We start from the raw sequence: 19,698 nt of genomic DNA, 5'->3' as shown, positions 1-19,698 counted from the left end.
TGTTACTTCCATCAAGAAGTATCCTGAAAGTACTGGAGTTTCTTCTAAGCAGAGTCACAACTAGATATAGTCAGTGGAATATGCACTGTGGAGAATTCATTCTTCATCGCCAGGACAAAATAAAATCTGTAAAGCGAGGATTATCGATCATCTACGGACCGTGATCTGAGATTTAAAGCGCTGTAGGCGAGCGGACGATCCTCACGTAGCTCCAGCTTCAAGTCTCATTCATTTTGTCACTGAGGCAATCATTCTAAGCCTCAGGTTCACTGGCTCTGTCTAAGCATATAAGCATTGTCCCATTAAAGCCTAGATTGAGTGGTTATGCCTCCTCATCTGAGACTAATGGAAAGATTATAACCTGAGAGAGAAATGATTATGATACCTGCCTGTAGCCCCCATGTCTGTTCCTTCATCACTCTGTCCCTCTGCATCTCCACATCTCTGCTCCCCAGTTTCTCTTCTCTTTTTGTTGTTACTTTGCTCAACAGAGTAACATCAATATCCTGTATTTTAAATGTTTAGCAGCTCTTTCTTTAATATATTGAATACATTGTGTAAACCTCTTTTTCTAATGTGGTCTATGCACGAGCTTTGAAAGGCGATGTATGTTGCCTTCTGTTTGGAAGGCAATAAACAGATTGACAATGAAACTTCATGAGGTAAATGAGAATGAGACATAAATAACGCTGCAGTTAGGTGTTGACCTTAAAGCGGACCTTGGAATATTTTTATTTCAATTGCACGCCCTTCATAATTTGACATTATGCCATTGTGGTTTACAGGACGGCGTTATTTATGCTCACAATTAGTTTTATTATTCTCATCTGCCACAAATATCAGAGAGGCTGCAGTGACAGATTTAGGAATTTTTATTGAGGTTGTTAAATGTAATTCTGTCTCATTGTAAATGTGTCAAAGTTTAAATTGGCCTTTAGGAAAGGTGTATATTCTATATTATTCAATATAGATGATATATCCTATATCATCTATATTCTAGATGCTTTTTAACCCGACTGACTTCCTCACAGCGTCTTTACACTGCTTTAAAATGGAGAGAATTCAGGATAGAGTGAAATAACTAGAAAATAGTGGCAAGGTAGAGACTGTGTAGCTGGTAGCTGATGATGAACTTCATAGATGAATTCGGTTTGAACCAATGTCATGAAAAGGTACTTTAGAAAAGTGGTCCCCAATCACTGGGCCGCGGACCAGTACCAGTCCATGGACCAATTGGTACCGGGCCGTGCAAGAAATAATTAAATATGTCTGTTCTATGAATTGAGTCTGGAGGAGCTTTTATTTTGAAAATCCTAAACTGGATGCTGTCGGTTACGTCTTGTGCGCCATGGAGAATGAGTAAAAAACATCGGTATTGATCCTTATGGCGCGACACCCCGCCTCCCCCTCCCCGTTCTGCAGAGAATTTGTGAAGGGCTGACCAGTCCGCTCTACTAAAAAGGTTGGGGACCACTGCTTTAGAAGACACAAAACATCCAGTTAACATCTTGTTATATAGAAAAATAGAATCCAATTAATGCAAAATGAATGGCATGCATCTTAGTTGTAAAATACAGTCAAATGCAGTTTATGACAATTGGTTGAAAAATGCAGTTCAACCATCTTTGAACTGCATCTTTCAACCAAAAAGAAAGATGCAGAGATAAATCTATTGAGAAAAACATTGGTATATTCAATAAACTTCTTCCTAGACGTAACTAAAAACGTTATATGAACAAATGCAGATGTTCATTTGTTGATGTTCTTCTGATCTTCACCTTAAAGTGAACAGTGGAATCAGTGATGTCTGAGATTTTAGATTGGAAGTTATATCTCTACTCATTCAGTGAGTTAAAGGATAAAGTGGAAGTGGAAGACTATACCAGATTAAAATGTATGTATTTATCAACCTGTCCATGAAAAAAAACATTGAGAGTTGTGTTTTTACCTTCTTGAAATGTATTAAAGTGTAGGAGGTGTGACTGTTTCAGGAAAGTGTTGTACACTGAGTAAATTATTCACATATGACTGCATCTAATAACTCACTATTTATTATTTACTCATTACTTTAACTTCATGTGATGACAGGTTTAAATGAGACTTGCTTTGTTAGCATTTTAAAACCTTTAATATAATTTGAAAAATTATTTTTTGCCATTCGTTTTTTTAGTGCCATTGTTCTTGGCGACATGTTGCCTGTCAGTTCTCTCGTTAGCAGTAATTTTTCTCCAGATTGTCACTTCAACTCCCTTGATAATCAGAAGAGTGGTTCTCATTAAAAGAAACTTGATGTGAAACATTTCAAAAAGCATAACAGTTGTCAAATCTAATTTTTTTTCAATTTCTAATGGAGATGTAATAAAGACTGTAATTCATAATCAGTATAATATTCCCAGAGCTCAGTCCTCTCTCACGTCCCGCTGCAGACGGGGCAGCACTTCTTTATTACCTGCAGGATGGACGGCTGAAATGTCCTGCCTCCTCTCACCTGCAAGCGGGTCAGAAAATGCTCTTCATGTTGTCTCTCGTTCTGCATCAGAATCGATCTGAAAATTCTTTTATTGGTTTAAAACCCAATAAACCAGTCTGGACCCTACGAATTTATTAGATTTACTTCTATCCCACGTACACTGAGAACCCACAGGCCTTCAATGTAAACCCAAAGTGAGACTAAGAACACATAAGTGAGATGACTCTTTTATTATTATTACCCACATTGATGGAACAGCCTTCCGTCTCACCTCAGGGCAGCAGAAGGTATTGATATATTATTTTTAAAAGCAATCTCCAGACATACAGTTGTACTTTGGCCAATTTTTATTAGTAAAACTGTTTGTGCTTCTCTCAAGGGCTGAAACAGTTAATGGGATTAATTGAGATGAATTGATTGTTGAAATAATTGTCAACTTATTTAGTAATCAATTAATCATTAACTGGAGTATGGAGACCAAAGAAAAAGCTGTTTTGATTAAATAAGTAAGTGAGAGCTATAATGTATATATTAAAGAAATATATACAGTACATTTTGCATTCTAGATAAAAAATTAAATCATTGTCTGAAAATATATCCAGAACTCTTCAGGTGGGATTGTTGCAACTTCAGCTGATTCATATTCTTTAGAAAAATCTTCCATTAAATGCTTTTTGCCCTGCGACAGACTGGTGACCTGTCCAGGGTGAACCCCGCCTCTCACCCGGAACATTATCTGGAGATAGGCACCAGCATCCCTCCCGACCCCTCTATGGAGAAAGTAGATGAATGGATGGGTTGATGGTACTTTTTGCTGTATAATTAGTAATCAGTTAATCACAAAGAAAATATCAACTATTCAGTAAAGAAATCCTGTAATTGACTTTCAGGCAATAAAATATTTGTTTAGTTAGAAAACGAATTTAGTGTATTTCTAATATTGTCTAACATTGTCCTGATATTGTTTTAAAAGGCTTAAGTCTGCAGAATGTGCCCATTTTTGTCATATTAGTTGAGTATTTTTAAGAATAATTTAGAGAATAACAGAATACTAGAATAATTATTAGTTGCAGCTATCTATCTAAACTGTTTACTGTTAGTTTTATTATTCTTTATTTTCCTTTATTGTTGTTGAACTGTAATATTGTGTCATGCATATCTTATTTTCCCAGTATTTTTTTTTCCTCTCACATTTTTTGCGGCAAACTCACATTGCATTTATGTTAAGATACTTCTTTCATTTTCAAAATACCAGATCATGGCATTTGTTATAATCCGATACATATTCTGAAACTTTAAAATAATTCTGATGCAGTCAAGCACAAATGTCTATTTCTGACAAAACATGAAAACAGAAGGAAAAGAGAAAATAGAAATCTGATATTTGAGGAACATCCTGACTGACAGGCAGAAGTTAATGACCAGAATACAAATAAATGAAGGATTTGGAGAACATCTATTGGTATTGAATAATATAGTTGAAGTCCACCGAGTCCACTTGCTTTGTTTTGGAGAAGGACGGGGAAACCAATGATCCACCACAAACCAAGGACCTGTCTGCTCATCTGTCCTGGATATTAAGGTTGTAGACTGAAAATACCAGCGTGTGGGTAGGGGTCAAGAAATCACCGTGACCTCACATAGATGAGTGCAAATAGTGCACCTCTCCTGAATTTGATGGCCATATGTGTGCTCACATGTAATTAGAGCTATAGATCTTGTAACAGAAAAAAGCTGCTAGTAGATTGTAGCATGACATACAAAAAAAAAACTAACTGTAAGTACAATTAGGTAGAACATTATTCTTTATTCATTCTCATTTAATGAACAAAAAAAAGGGGGATTTTTTTGACAGAATTATTTTAAACTAATGTACATGCAGGGAGGTCCCAAGGTTCGATGGTATCTATAGAGATTAGTGTAAAAATAGAAATTATTCTGATTAATAAAAGCATCTCCTTGAGGGTGTTTTGTTTTTCTCACCTTTCTTCTCCCTGCTGCTCTGATCTCAAGAGTCCAAGTCCCAACTGCATAGATGAATGCAAACTCTCCCATGTATGTCCCAGGGTGTCAAAAGATATGATGGATTACAACAATCAAACAATATTTCATGAGTCCCAGCTGGCTGTGAGGCGAGCCATTTAAATTTGTAGGAGAATAGCTCCCGCTGTCTATTTTTGGCCCCTCTGTCTTCGCATTTTTCCCACCGATGAGTCACATTCTGTTCCAAACCTGCTGTGGATCTGCGATATCAAGACATACCAAGTCCTGCTGCTCTCTTGGATGACAGTTTCCCTCCTTCCCAATAATGTTTATAATAAAACTGAAGGATGTCTTCAGGTTTCTGTTAATGTTTCAAATCACAGAACAAATTCTGAGGTAAACATATCAAGAGAGCGGAAACTTGGATGTTTACCATACAGGTTGTTAATTATCAATCTCCCACTATTATCAAAAATATGAATTATGTGTAAAAAAATAAATAATTTTTGCTTGTCCTCTCATTCATGCTTTTTTTTTTTTTTTTTTTTTTTGCAATTATGATGATGGCTTACAGATAAAGAGTGTGAAAAATTTAGAATATTACATCAGACCAATCAAAAACGGATGCAATAAGCACAAATGTCAGACTTCTGAAAAGCACTTGGCATTATGAAGCAAACTTAACTGGATAGCTTACCTGCAGCACCACTCCTAAGATGTATTAATGTCAAAGTTAAAATAACCTGGTAACAGACCGATCAGAAGAAATTTAAAAAAGGATTTTGAAATGGGAAGAAGAATGGGAAAGTTCACTGCCAAAAGGATGACATCTACTAAATAAGTTTGGTTTCTTGTCTTGATGGTTTATAGAATAAAACTCTTTTCTTCTTTTTTTTTTTTTTTTTTTTTTTTACAGTCAGTGAACTATTGAAAGCCTTGTATTGAAATAGAAATGACAAATTGTTACCTCCACTTTTCTTCAGGAGAGTGAGTCACTTGTCATTCCAGAAGTGGATTGTGAAACGCTGCAGGCTAAAAGCATTCCTCTTCCTCTCACCTTAAGTGCTAAATATTTGGAAGCATGTCCAGCATGGACTGAATGACTCCGTTCCCTTCGCTGCCATATCCAAACCATAACCACAGATACAATTCTCAAACAGCGCAGAAACTCGACAGCATCATTTACGATTCCTCCTTCTATTCACTGATTGGCCAGGATGCATCCCAAGAAATCCAGTTCAATGGGAGAAATATGAGATGGAGCACTGAAGGAATATGAGAATTTATTGAAATAGGAAAACAATGGCCAGGCATTATAGATGTTTTGAAAAGTGTAGCAGTATTTAACTGAAGACTCTCCCATGCCACAGGGCAGAACTGCAGTGATTAGATCTTGGGGATCATCTGACAAACTGTTGGCAGCTTCTAGTTCCAAAAAAAAAACCATTCACTCTTTCATACGTCTCTAAAATATTCCATTTCTCTCAAGGCCAGCCACTGAGTTCTTCACAACTGTAACATCTTCAGCTGCCGTCAGCTTTTCAGCAACGGGCTGCTTGCCGAAAGCTTGGCTTTAAATAGTTGAGTTTAAACATTACACCATTCTTCTTAGTTCACCCTGGAGCAGACGACTGGCTGACTCAGTCATTTTTTGCTGTTCTTTGATCCACTCGAACAGTTCCATTTTCCTGCATGTCTTTTTGTTCTGGTTTCCATTTTGAAGCATTTTGGATGGTTTTAGCTGAGCTGCATCATTTTCACACTTCTTTAAGCCCCTGTCTTCTCTCCAATTAACTTTTTATTCAAGGTAAGCTGTTCTTGGGAACAATATCTGGTGTCACTTCGCTCAGAGGGAAGTAGACTGTAACTAGTGTGTACAACATTTACTGACTTCTTTAAATAAGGACAACCTGTTAGAATGAATAACCTCACTTTGCTTTGATTCTGTATTGTACCTGTGAAGCTTTGCTACAGGAATGGCTGTAGTTTTGTGAGCGCACATGAAAACGGGACATCTGCACCACATTAGGCATTCTTTCTTTTCCCTACAAAGTGCCAAACACACAAATTCAATGGTGGCTGCACTCATCGGTATGAATGGATAAAGCTGTACTCTCTGTGAGCGCAGTACAACTGTTTTACCTCCACCTTGACAGATGACTGGCTGTGGAGTGAGCCCTTCACAGGGAGACGTAGCAGAGAGGAACTCTCTGTAGGGGTTGTGCTCCTAAATTTGTTCTCACCTGGAGATGCAGATGTGAACAGATGAAGGGCTCTCGACAGTTAATAGGAGACGTTTCAAGCAACTTAACGTTGTGATGTTTTTATTCAGGCAGAAAACCTCAATTGTCTCGTTCGTATGTTCAGGCTCTGTGAACAGCAGCGCCGTGTGTAGGGAGGGATCTGTGTCAGATTACCTGCTGGAGCATCCCCATGGTGGCGCGTGTCAACCAGCAGGAGATAACACAACAGAAATATCATTCTTTTCTTCCAAACAAAATGGGTTTTTAGTTTATTAATGGCTTGCCCTTTTAACTTATTAATTTTGTTTCCCCTTCTCCAGGGGAAAAATATAAAGAAGAGCAAATGGTGCTGTATACAAATCTGTGCAACTTCTTTCAGATTTTTTTTTTCTAGCTATATTTATTCATTTATGTTTATAAGAACAAAACTCAACACCAAACAAAAGCTCAGTAACACAGTTTAAAGGAGAAACCAAAGAAACTTTCCTGGCTTTCCTGGGTCAGACTTTAGAAAAGGCCTCAGGCCCCGACTGTTAGGGGCCCCACAGATTTTTAGTTTCTGTTTTTATTTGTGATTTTTTTTTTTTTAAGAAATGTGTGTTTTGCAAACATTGTACTTTATTTAAAACTTCTGGCCCGAATCAGTGTGAATTGTACAAATATTTTATGCTTTTATGAAAATGAACAAAACTCAACCATTTGAAAAATATGAAGTTATGGTACTTTTTGTGGACAACATGGAGCTACCAACCAGTGTAGACCTGCGTCAGATCAGACCTGCTGATGTAAAGGAGTACATATTAATATACTGTAATTTGCTTTGGTAAAATCTTTTTTTTACCAATAGGAACTGACTCCAGTCCTGCGGCCCACACCCTGTAAATCTGACCAGGATTTTAGTTTATTCTAATAAAATTATTAGATTTACAAAATACATTTTTCAGGCTTCTCCCTTAATTTCATGAGTAAGTTCATGAATTCATCTGTTGTTCTTAAAGCCTGACTGGAAGAAAAAAATCGTGTTTAAACTCCCACTGATGCGCTGCTGTGTATGAGTGACTCTTCAATAACAGAATAACAGACATTTTATAGTCCAAGTCTGTGAGTTAATAAATGCACAACACAAGATGGTGGACACGTCTTGTTCGTTGTAGTCCAAAAGGGGTTTCCATCCAAGAATATCAGTGGACAAAGCATGACAAAAAGTCAGGTGGTTTGTTTTCCAAAATAAGCCTCCTCTACCTAAAAACAGACCACTTGTTGGGAATCCATTGCAGTAAAATACTCTTTCGAGCACAAAAGGTTGTTAGAATATTATACATCAAATACATATAAAAAGATTTTTACATGTGAAAACCATGGTGAGGTATCCTAACATTGTGTTTTTTCCTTGTTGTTTCTCAGATAAGAATGCGGTATTGCCTCCCCTGGTGTCCTCAGCCTCCGCTCTCAGAGACCACGCGGCGTTCTTCCAGTCCGAAGCCATGCGCCCGGCGAATGACCCCAAAGAGCGTGACCCCTCCCACGTACGCATGCTGAACGATGTGCTCCGTGATCTGGAAAAAAGCTTCATCTTGCCACAGACACCGGCCGGAGTGTTCAGGTACACACTGGACAGAGGAAGCTCCTGTCAGATTCTGTTTACTGCTGAGCAGTTTTCTACCAACCCTGAGTCGCTTTTACATTTTGGAAAAAGGATTAAATATTAAACACTCATGATATTAGTATTTTAAAAAATTGAGAGTATGATGAGATCCACTATTTGCTTCCAGTAAAATTTATCTTGCTTCGTGGTTTTTTATGTGCAAAATCTAAGATGTTCTGCTTTAGTCAATAATTCACGAGGGTTCAGAAGATTCCTACAGGGTGAAAATAATTAGTTGTAAATTACTTTAAATTTGTTTTTGGCAAACTAGCAAGGAACTGTTTCTCTACGTATTTTTTTTCCGTCTTCGGCTCATTAACTTTGGACTTCTGTTATTGAAGAGTCACTCATACACAGCAGCGCATCAGTGGGAGTTTAAACACGATTTGCTCATTGTTTTTCTTCCAGTCAGGCTTTAAGAAAAACAGATGAATTCATGAACTTACTCATGAAATTAAGGAAGAAGCCTGAAAAATGTATTTTGTAAATCTAATAATTTTATTAGAATAAACTAAAATCCTCAAAAAGCTGTCAGACAGTATGGATCCATATCTGCTGTTTCAGATTGTGCTGCCCTGTCTGCAGGTCGTCTGCCGGGGACGTGATTAATGTATTTATTATTTTGGGGGGTCAGCTGGACTGTGGCGTTCCTGTTGAAAAGAAATAGGTTTTCACTACAATACAGTTTCTCAGCTGTCAATTCAGACAAGTCAAATGTTAAGCAAACTTTAAGTTACATTTAATCAGAATTACAAATTAATAATCCAAATCAAGACAGCACTAAATATTCTTGCATTAAAGTGTTTCAGGCAAGTTAATATTTAGCAAAATACTAATTTAGCTAAATATTAAGATGTAGCCAAATTTAGTTGAGAATTTTATCAAATATCAACCCTAAATACCAAATGATGTATATTTATGACAACACTGGACCTTCCTTATGCATTGTCTCATTTAAATAATCAATCAATTCATAAAGTTCTAGACAAAGGGAAGGTCCTAACATCTTACCGTTCTGAAGTTTGCCAGTATTTGTGTATTTATGCATAAAGCTTTTGGTTCTCAAAGACCAGAGCTGTTTTTTAATGCGAATGACACAAACAAAAGATTTTCTGAACGTGGTTTTTGATTGGACTGCAATACAGAAGAACCAAAGAAATTGGCATGATTTCAAGTTAGTAATATATTTCTAAGGATTACATGTAAAATATTATCTAATAGATTTTTAACTTTAGTCGATTATTTTTCTATCTGAAAAATGATGCATCATTGCGACACTTAATTCTTTTGCAATCTGCAGCATCAGTTCTAGAATTGGAACTACCATTCTAAAGTGATTCCTTCATGCAGAGATTGGTTTAAAGTTTTCAGGACTTTTGATCATGTGAACATCTCTGCTAAATATAATCATTTGGAGTAAAACAGTTTTTTTCTCCATTTCAATGATCTGCTGTGATCATAGGTGAAGAGAGGGCTACTGCACATTGATGCAAATTGCTCCCATCTGCTGGACATGATGGGCATCGTTTTATTTTTAGTGCAACCTGCTTTGTAAATCTGCTGCAGATATAAAGGAAAAGCAGGAATGAACAATGGACATTATGGTGGTTTGTGAATGAATCCCAGAGATTAAGGGGGCTTGTTGCGCTCTTTGAATCTAAGTTTAAATGGCATACATAGTCAAAAAAAAATATGATACATCTGGAATACAAGGATTATAGTCCAGAGGCAGTGCTAGGTGGGATGGTCAACCAGACTGGGGATATTAATCCTGCATAAGGTGATTAAAAACAGAAAATGGTCAAAGTAAAGGTTCACCGCCACGGTTTCCTTATCAATAGTTTTCAGTTCCCATCAAATAAGAGGCAATATTTTCTGAGTAGAATATTATTAGGGCAGACAGTTCTGAAAATCCAATTTATTACAAAGTAAGATCAAGCAGATCTACATGATATGCTCTTTCATTTAATTCAGTTTAGCCCAATCGTTCTCTCAAAGCCTCAATTAATAACAATTAAAAAGCCATTGCGTGACACGTATATCATTCCAAATTATGTTCCAGTGAAGGTCAAGCACTCTTGAGTTTAGAATGTATAGGTGAAATGCCAGATTTGTAAATTTGACTAAAGGTCATCAGCTGAAGTAATTAGGTGATTGGTCAGTGTGTTCCACTTAAGGCCAGATGGTTTTATTGAGTGAAGAAATTGGTTTTAAATAACAAAACTAATTTTGACTGTGCTCCTACAGGGCACATTAAACGCTGTAAACAGAGATCTGAATGAATTCTTCCTTGACATATCCTCGTCTCACTGTTCTCTTTTGAGAGTCATTTATTAAATGCCAAAATAAAGGAGAATGAAACGGTCACATGGTGTGTCATATATCCCCTGGAGTTATTTAAATTCATGACTTCATTTCAAAAGGTCTTCCAGTCGTCTGCCATCAAAGAGATAATTAAATGGGCCTTTATTAAATGTCAGCTGTTTAGCATGCAAAACTCTTTATTGTCAGAATATGGTGATAAAGCAATATTGTGGACTCTGATTGGTAGGATGTTACAGCGGCTGGGGGAGTGGCGGGTGGCGAATGCAGCTCTTCTCAACCTTCTTTCAGGGTACACCTGTTTGGGTCCAATCAGCTGCCTGCTGCCCAGCAACAGTTTGTCCAGCAACATTCAGACCAACAGGATGTTAGTCTGTGAGAAATAGCAAAAAAAAAAGGAAAAAGGGTTAATAAGCAGCCTCAGATGTATGTGAGCAGTGATCATTACGCTTGTGGTATTTATGATGATGATTTATATGAGTTCATATAAATAGGTTCACAGTTGAGACTGGTGCTCAACCAGCGAGCAACCGGTTCCACGTTAGTTTCATCGGACCACAGAACACGTCTCTGGAATATTCTCTGTCCCTGTGTGGATTCTAAAACTTTCATCTGACTTCTTCTTTTTCTTTTTGGAGTAATGGTTTCCTCCTCACTGAGTTGCCTTCCAGCCCATGTCAGTACAGGACACATTTCACTGTGAATAACGACTCTGTCTCCCCAGCTTCAGCAGCTTCTTCACAAGGTCTTTGGCTTTTTCTCTGGCGTCCATCTACACATCCTGGACCAGAACCCGTCTCCTCGCTGAGGGGTGGGATGGTTGGGAATTTCCCTCACGTCTACATTTGCATATTTAATGTTTGAAAAAATGAATTCAGCTTCTTCAAGCATCTAATGATTGTTCCAGAGGATGACCCAAACTGGTGCTGGAGGAAAAACTAAAAATTCTGACTGAAATTTAGCAAATATTTTGTTTTCAGCTAAATATGCTGGTTGACGTCATACAAAATCCATAGAGAGTTTAAAATGGTAAACTATGTGTTTGAATTAATCTTGATAAGAGATTAAATTTAATCCATCAGACCTTTGACCTTGAGGGTGGGGAAACTCACAGCTGAATAACATATTGTCTTTGAACGGCTGTTCACAACGTTATTGTTGTTAGTTTCCATCAATAAGATGGACGTCTGAAAGCAGAATAACTACTTAACCATGTGGGTAGGGTTAAGGTATGTGTTGATATGTATGTGCTAATTTACAAATATTTGTAGTAGATGTAAAAACAATACAATAAAGCTCGTGTTAGATGTTTAATTTTTCTAGCCAGTTTACAACATTACCATATTGTTTATGCATCATGATTTTAACATAATAATAGTACTTGACTGCTCACCAAATTGAATTAGAAGTATTTTAATGCAGGGTGAACAGATGAGGCTCCAGGTTTAGCTAAGCCTGGAGCAAGCTAGCTGCACAGGATAAATCACCATGGTAACTTATGCATTACTGCTTTTGTGACCAGCAGCTACATCAGCAGCAATCAGCAGCTACATTGTTGGATCAAAGTTGCTATAAATAAATAAATGTGTCTTTTTTTTTATGCATAACCTCGTCCTTTTAAAGTCTATCTCTGTGTTTTGTCAAATAAAACCTAAATTGTGAAATTGAATAGACTCTGACTCCAGCTCAGTCAGTTACATTGCTGCAGCAGCTTCTTTCTACTCATGAAATTCAGGATATCAAAGATAAGAGCTAAATAAATAGTTTTGCATAATAATTCTTTGTTGGAACTCTAGTCCTGATTCTAAAACGTCTTCAGTCTCCCCTCTCGCCCGTATGTAATTAAAAGGAAAAGTACATAAGCCACACAGGATTCAACTGACTTGGGGAAAGAAACTCGAAATTACAGTCCAGCTTTGCTGCATCATTATGATAAAGAAAACCTTCTCCCTGGTAATTTTATCTCTGTCTCAGTAAAATGATGTAGGGGAGGGCGGGGGCTGTGATTTAACCCTCCCTCTGATTGTTTTTCGACTAGTTCAACATCTGGAGCAGAACAGGAACGATAAAACACAGACTGCTTCACAGAATCACAAGCATTTTTAGAAGTTCTAATAAAATAAAGAAAACAAGTAATATTTTATGCTGAGGAATATTAGATTTTTGTTGGGGGTTTTTTTTTATTGCATTTCTTGGCAGGAGTTCCTCGGTGCAGAACAGCTGTTATTAATTCATTGGCTCTGCTCCAGACCAGCTGATTAATTTGCTTAGGTCAAACTACACAGTTAAAAAATAAACACTATAAATGAAATGAAATTACATTTAGAGTCCAGCTGACCTTGACTGTCGGCAGGGACCTCCTTGTCTGATGCCGTAGTTGTGACAGTAAACCCCTGCTGTGTTTGATTTTAGCATTCACGATGGCTCTCTCCTCCTGCTGCGGCTCTTAAAGCGATCTGATTTTCTGCTGGATGCTTTGACAATAAATGGTGTCTGCTTTTCATTGTTATTCACTGTTTATGGCAGTAATAGACATGTTAATTGTCCCCCTACTTCCATTAGCATCCAAACTAAAATTAGCTGCTTCATCATGCTTGGAAGCCATTAAGGCTTAATCACGTTCATTTATAAAGGACGTTACTATTCCCTCACAGAGTCGGAACAATTGGTCTTGGGATGCTGAACAATCATTAAACTGTTTACTTGGAAAACCCGAGCCGTCTTTCACCCAACATAAATGCAGAAATCATTGTGTATTTGTTATCTGTAAGCTTCAGTGAAGGACGTTTAGTTGATCATTTGTGGAGTAATGTGCACAATAATGTTTAAAATAAGAGTATTAATATTCAGTTTTTGGGGTTATGATGTTTACCAGAACATAAATTTATCAAAATCCAGCCTCAGATTTACAGAAACAGATTGGGGAAGGATACTTGTAAAAAAGAAAGCGCACCCTTACTGTTTTCATATGAGCCACATGTAATTGATTAGGTGATTTTGTTGGTTTGAGCATTTTTTGCTGCTGTGTAAATTACAGCCAAGAATGTTCCTGAATGTCAATCTGAGAAGAGTAATTAAGTCCATAATACTAGAGCAGGAGTCACCCTGTCCAGGTCTCTACATGAGGCAAAGTTCTGAAAGCTGCTGCTATGATGAAAATCTCATCATTTTGTTTGACAGGCATCCACCTGCTGAATGCAACATCAGCCCTGGGACAATCTTTTCTACATAGGCTTTTACTTTCTGATGTTATATTTATAAACACAAGTTTAGCTCTAGATGTTTTGTAGGGCAAACCATGCATAATCACCAGCTAAATTAACTCCAAACTATTCCAGCCAGGTGCTACTGGACTCAACTGACGTTAACTTCAATATTTATTTTGACCGTACTGGTCCAATGTAATTGGGACAGCAAAGGCTTCTGAAGTGCTATTAGAAATGAATCTCTCATAGTTCAGATTCCCCTCTGGCAAAGCAGATCCATGGCACTGCAACATCTTTAACACTTGGCTGTAATAGTTCACTTTGTCCCAACTTCTAGTATTCATTGCAATAATGTAAAATGTTTGGTAATGTAGGTAGTGATGGCTCATTCTGTCATTTTATCAAGTTCTAACTTCATATGTTTGTGGCAGATATGTTACAGTGAAAAATATGAATGTAGAAGATGAAATGTGATGACCAGAAGAGATTAAAGTTTGTGAATTCATACATGTTGAATACTTTGGTCAGTGTTCCTGTTATTATGGTACAACAGCAATTCTGGGGGGTTTAGTCTAGATTAAAGGAACTCCGAGTTTCGGCTGTTCTGCAGTTTTTTAGAAGTTTGTTCCAGATTTGTGGTGCATAGAAGCTGAATGCTGCTTCTTCATGTGTGGTTCTGGTTCTGGATGCAGAGAAGACCCAGAACCAAAAGACCTGAGAGGTCTGGAAGGTTGATCCAACAACAGCAGCTCTTTAATGTATTATGGTGTTAAACCGTTCAGTGATTTAGAAACTAACAACAGGATTTTAAAGTCTAGTCTGTCAGTGGAAGGACTTTAGAACTGGGTGATGTGTTCTATCTACCTGATTTTAGTCAGAACATTGACAGCAGCATTCTGGATCAGCTTCAGCTGGAGGACTGATTTTTTTATCCGGACCTGACAGGACACTGTGACTAAAGACATGAGTGGATTAGTTTCTCTAGGTCCTCCTGAGACATTAAGTCCTTTCATCCTGGAGATGTTCTTCAGGTGGTGGAAGGCTGATTTTATAAAGCAATTGTTTCACTTTGTAAGGTGAAATGATTGCAGTAGGAGAGTGTAGAACACGTGAGGAAGATCAATATGGCGTTACACAAAAACAACTTGGAACCAGACCAAGACCTTAACTGTCAGGAAACAAACACATAAAAAAGACAGTTTACAGCAGGCTTTGTAACTATGAGGAGGTTTTGCCTGTGAAATGATTGATTCATAAAATCCACAGTCTGTCACTCTGCTTGCATATATTATCCATTTCAGTTTTCATCTGTTTGGGTGTAGTGTATGACTTCAGTGCACATGCAGTAGTGTTATGCTTCCGAGTTTACGTTCCACATTTACCTCCAAGACTAATGTGCCAACATAACCATACCACCATCCTTTTCCAGTTTATGCACCAGAAGAAGGCCTTTGATATCATAGTTTGCTGCTTATTGAAGGCAATAAAAGAATTGATGGAACCACTAAATTTGCAGGCCATCTGTGTTAGAGCAAACATTTCACATTCTAAGCTGTTCTTTTTTTTTTTCAAGAAGCAATAAATGTACCAATAACAGAAGATTCTAATCAGCTTTCTAATATTATCCATATGTAGTTTGAGGCTTTGTGACAAACATTATGATTATGTTGATTTAATAAGTCATTATGCTGTTTAACATGTTCTCGCTGCTTAGAGTGCTTTTAGAAATTGAAGGACATTTTTAGTTAATGGACTTTTATGCTCATTAAAAATGAGCCAAAAATTACTTGCAAAAAATAAAAAAATATATATATAAAAAAATTCTTCAAATATGTCCAATATGAATGTTCAGAAATATTTTTGTTTAACATGATCTCTTTTTTTATTCAGAATGATCTCATAAAATCTCTTACTTTACTAAGGGCTTGTGGAGGTGAGAGTACTTCTTTGAAATCCACAGAAGTCTGAGAGACCGCAAACGCTCCAAGCAGCCTTCAGTCCTGGAAGCTTGTTGCTGCAGCGCCTGGACTCAAACCTGACGCCACAGACTTGGCTTGAACACAATTTGTTGAGTTTCAGAGCAGCAGGTGGTCTCCATTAGAGGGTTTTGTAGGAGCATACCAATCAATAACAGACATTTTCTCTAAACTCACAGGTTCTTCAAAAGCAGCTCCTATAAACCGAAATGCTAACAGACAGCTGCTGAACGGCCTCCTGTTTGTTATAAACAAGACTTTGAGCATCAGTTGTGTCTCTTTTATTGGTGTGTGGAGTTTCATTTTGGGTCTGCTTTCAGTTCCAAAGCTGCCAATTATTCTTGTACTGGTATATTTTGGCATGAAAAAGATGAGAGCCAACCAGAGGTGTTTATCAAGAATGATAAGATTGAAAAATTCTACAATCTCAACGAGGCTGCTTCTACAACAGTAATGGTCTACATGGGCAACATGGAAGAAGTCAATATCCTGTATTTCAATATGAAACATATGTTTCAATATGTGGTTGTATTGTATTTCACACAATACAATAAATGTGGCTGTAATACAGTGCAACCACAGACTTGATGTGATAGACCAGCACTAAACACCTCACAGTTATGAGTTGGAGGGAAAAATGACCTGGTTTTCAAATTCAATACAAATTCAAAAATACTTCATTGATCCCAAATGGAAATGAAATGCTGCAGTGTCTCTGTTAATTAAAGTGTTGTTGTAGATGGTGATGGCTGTGGGCAGGACAGACCTGTAAAAGTTCTGTATGAAAAAATCTCTGAAAGGTGCAGCATGCGTTTAGCCCTCCTGAGTGAATAATTTGGAGAAGAAACATTTGTCGCTGCAATTACAGTTGCGGGTTTTGATTTTTTTCTTTGCAAATGTAAATTTAAATTAAGCTGCAATCACTGTGAATTTATTATAGTCTAGTGCCCTTACGCAGTTTAAAGGTAAATGTAATTCACTTTTAACTCAAAGGAAGTCTGTGTTATTGCACAGTTCTTTAATAAATAAAGTTCACAAGGTTGTCATGGTACCCCACCACCCCCAGCGCTTCTGCTGTATGAAAACCTAACATTTGTTAATCATCATCAGCTGTGATGTGATCACTTTTATCTGTATTTCAGAACCATTATCAAGCCTCATTCTAGCTGGTTAATTTGTGATTTGGTTCTAGCCAGTGATGGTGTGTTCCTCACTCTTGAATGGGAACGTAGGAACCTGAACACACAGGCACTTTGATTGACGCTCAGATGATGTCATGTTGTACTTTCAGGCAGCTAATTTCTTTGAAATTCCTCGGTTTATCAGTTCATTGCTGGTTGCTTCGTCCAGTTGACGCTGTAAGCGATCCACAAATACCCTCTTTGCTCATTGTGTGACAGAAACCCACAGACTAATCAATGAATGCATTCTGCTGCCAATCAAATTGCTTGCATGCAATACCTGGTCAGGGTCGGCTGTGATGGTTCCAGAACTGCGCAGGACCTGCAAATGGAAACGAAGGATGACTGAGGAAGACCCAGTTAAAGCCTCGTTATTAGAAAAGGGGCTGACTGGTTCGTTGCATGTTTTTGCTGTATGGGACTGCAGAGTGAGGAGAAACACTCTGAAGCAGTCTCCTCTGCCATTTTTAATAGTCTGTGAGACAAATATCAGTATTTAGTGTGGGTTTAAAGCCCTGTGTCCTCAGTGCCGAGGTCTTATGTCATGCTGTTGTGTTTCCAACTGGGAGAGCTCAGACCCAGCTGACAACCTCCCCTGCTGAGAAGCCTGCTGAAACAATGACTCCAGAAAAAGTTGGCGCCTCCTTCAGAAATTCGTTTAGAAAAACTATTCTCTGACCATGGGAACTGGGATTGATTTCACCTTTGTCATCCCAATAACATTATCAACATATTCTCAGTGCCTCTGTCCTTCAGGGACAGTCTCTGTGGTATATTTAGCAGTTTCCAGAGGTAGACGGAGGATTTTCACAGTGCTCTGTCTTTGAGTCTGAATTGTGTGCTGAAGGTCAGTGCTCTTCACACCCTATGGAACACGACCTGCGTCTTAACAGATGAAGAATCACTCCATTTGCTCTCTAAGACTGTCCGTTCAGCCACTTTAGGACAAATCAATGTTCTTCAGTCCCATCGAGAGAAACACTCTGCAGTTTGTGCCGTCCTGACCTACAAATGACTAGTCTTCTACCCCCAAAGACTTATCTATGTATCTATACTGTATGGAGGGAGGACTTTTACAGCCAATAACTTACATGGTGCAGACAGCAAAGAGAGCAGAGGTCACATGAGTGAAAAACAGTTCTTCACAAGTTGCTGTTTTCAGTCGACAAAATGTGTCAGGCAATTTACACAAACCCATGACGGAAAATGGCCATTTGAATGATTTAGAAAAAGGCACGTGCTGAGGAGAGACAGTTTTCTATTGATTCATTTGTGTATCACTGCTAGGTGAGACCCACCTCTGACTGTTTATTTTAAATGAGATGTACGGCCCTGAAAATGTTTCCCTAAAAAAAAAATCCTAGAAATAGGTTTCTGTCTTGGAACGAATGGAACAAGCTTCAAAAAGCATTCCAACTCAGAGCCGTTCTATCAATAGGAACTTTTAAAGATATCTTAAAACAACTTATGTCTTATGAGCAAAGAATGACATGATAAATTAAAATGAGCTTGATGATTTTCATTCTGGTAGTCAATATTCTTTCAAGGAATATGTTGTTTTCAGAGCCATCATAAACCATTTTCTTTATGGTTTCAGGTGTGTGTGGGTTTTGTTTCTGTTTTATTTCTTGGTTTTGGTTGTTGTTTTAATTGAAACATTTAAAATATCTTGTTCAGCATAGAATTAAAGTGTATTTGTCGTTGAGTGAGGGAACTTGAATCAGTATGTAAGTTTGCATACTGATGCAAGTTTTCAAATAATATTTGAAAACTGTCTCTAGTCAACAAGATTATCGTTTATTGCAATAATTTTCTGTGACAATTTATTGTCCTGCAAAATTCATGATGTTGACAGGCCTACACTGTCTGAAACCTGCTCAGGTTTCAGCCTAAATATTTAGCGTCAATTTTATCCAAATGATCTTATGCCTGACATCGTAGAATCCACCATGACTTCTACCATGGATTGAGGCCCATCCAGCTCAGGGTCGGAAACATCCCAGCTTGCTATGTGGAAACATTCCAACCTGCCAGTTGTTTTTGGGATAGTGGGAAGCCCATCCTATAACTAAAAGCTGTTCATGAAGGTAGTTGCTGGACTTAGTTGGCAATTTGAGGCTCTCTTTAGAGCAGCTGAAAGTTCTTGGTGGTTTGATGAAAAGCTAATTTGAGTGTCGTCTTGCTAACAGCAGCATCCTTTCTTGTGAAGCTCTTTCGACCAGCAGCATGTCAACTTGGTTGACAAAAGAACAGTTTTTAGCACCTCCGTCTGCTCTGCTAATTAACCATTGTTAGCACTTTCCCTTGAGCTAGCAGCGAAAAACATTGAAATGAAGCCTTCAGGTCATTTTGTGAGATTACTAGTGTTTCACATGCTTAGGAGTTGGAGCTTGGATCTGGAAATAAAATCACAGCCAAGTTAAAAGCAGACTAGTTGCAATTTGCCATTTATTTTAGTGTCACTTGGTATTGGTGATGGAAGCCCAGAAGAACAGAGTTCTGTTCATTTTAGAACATGTAGAACATAAAGAAACATGTTCACAAATAGATATTTTACTGCACTGTAGTTGGCTCTGGTTTAATCAAATGTAAATCACCAGAAATGCTACTAAATCATTTATTCCTTCAACTTTTACTACATTCTTTATCCTTCGCAGCCATGCTGGAAACTA

At 37.7% G+C, this 19,698-nt stretch overlaps 1 protein-coding gene across 7 annotated transcripts in view; it reads left to right on the top strand.

The window, feature by feature from the left end:
- LOC122837974 (inactive N-acetylated-alpha-linked acidic dipeptidase-like protein 2) overlaps nt 1-19,698 on the top strand; it is a 321,561-nt gene that overhangs the window by 300,393 nt on the left and 1,470 nt on the right. For all 7 annotated transcript variants that reach the window (XM_044128206.1, XM_044128210.1, XM_044128205.1 and 4 more), the window contains one exon: nt 8,101-8,299. In XM_044128206.1, coding sequence (XP_043984141.1) covers nt 8,101-8,299 — 199 coding nt within the window. The remainder of the gene's footprint in view (nt 1-8,100; nt 8,300-19,698) is intronic.

This window comes from Gambusia affinis, linkage group LG10 (assembly GCF_019740435.1).
Source record: "Gambusia affinis linkage group LG10, SWU_Gaff_1.0, whole genome shotgun sequence".
Taxonomy (NCBI): domain Eukaryota; kingdom Metazoa; phylum Chordata; class Actinopteri; order Cyprinodontiformes; family Poeciliidae; genus Gambusia; species Gambusia affinis.
This window is presented reverse-complemented; position numbering and strand designations above follow the sequence as displayed.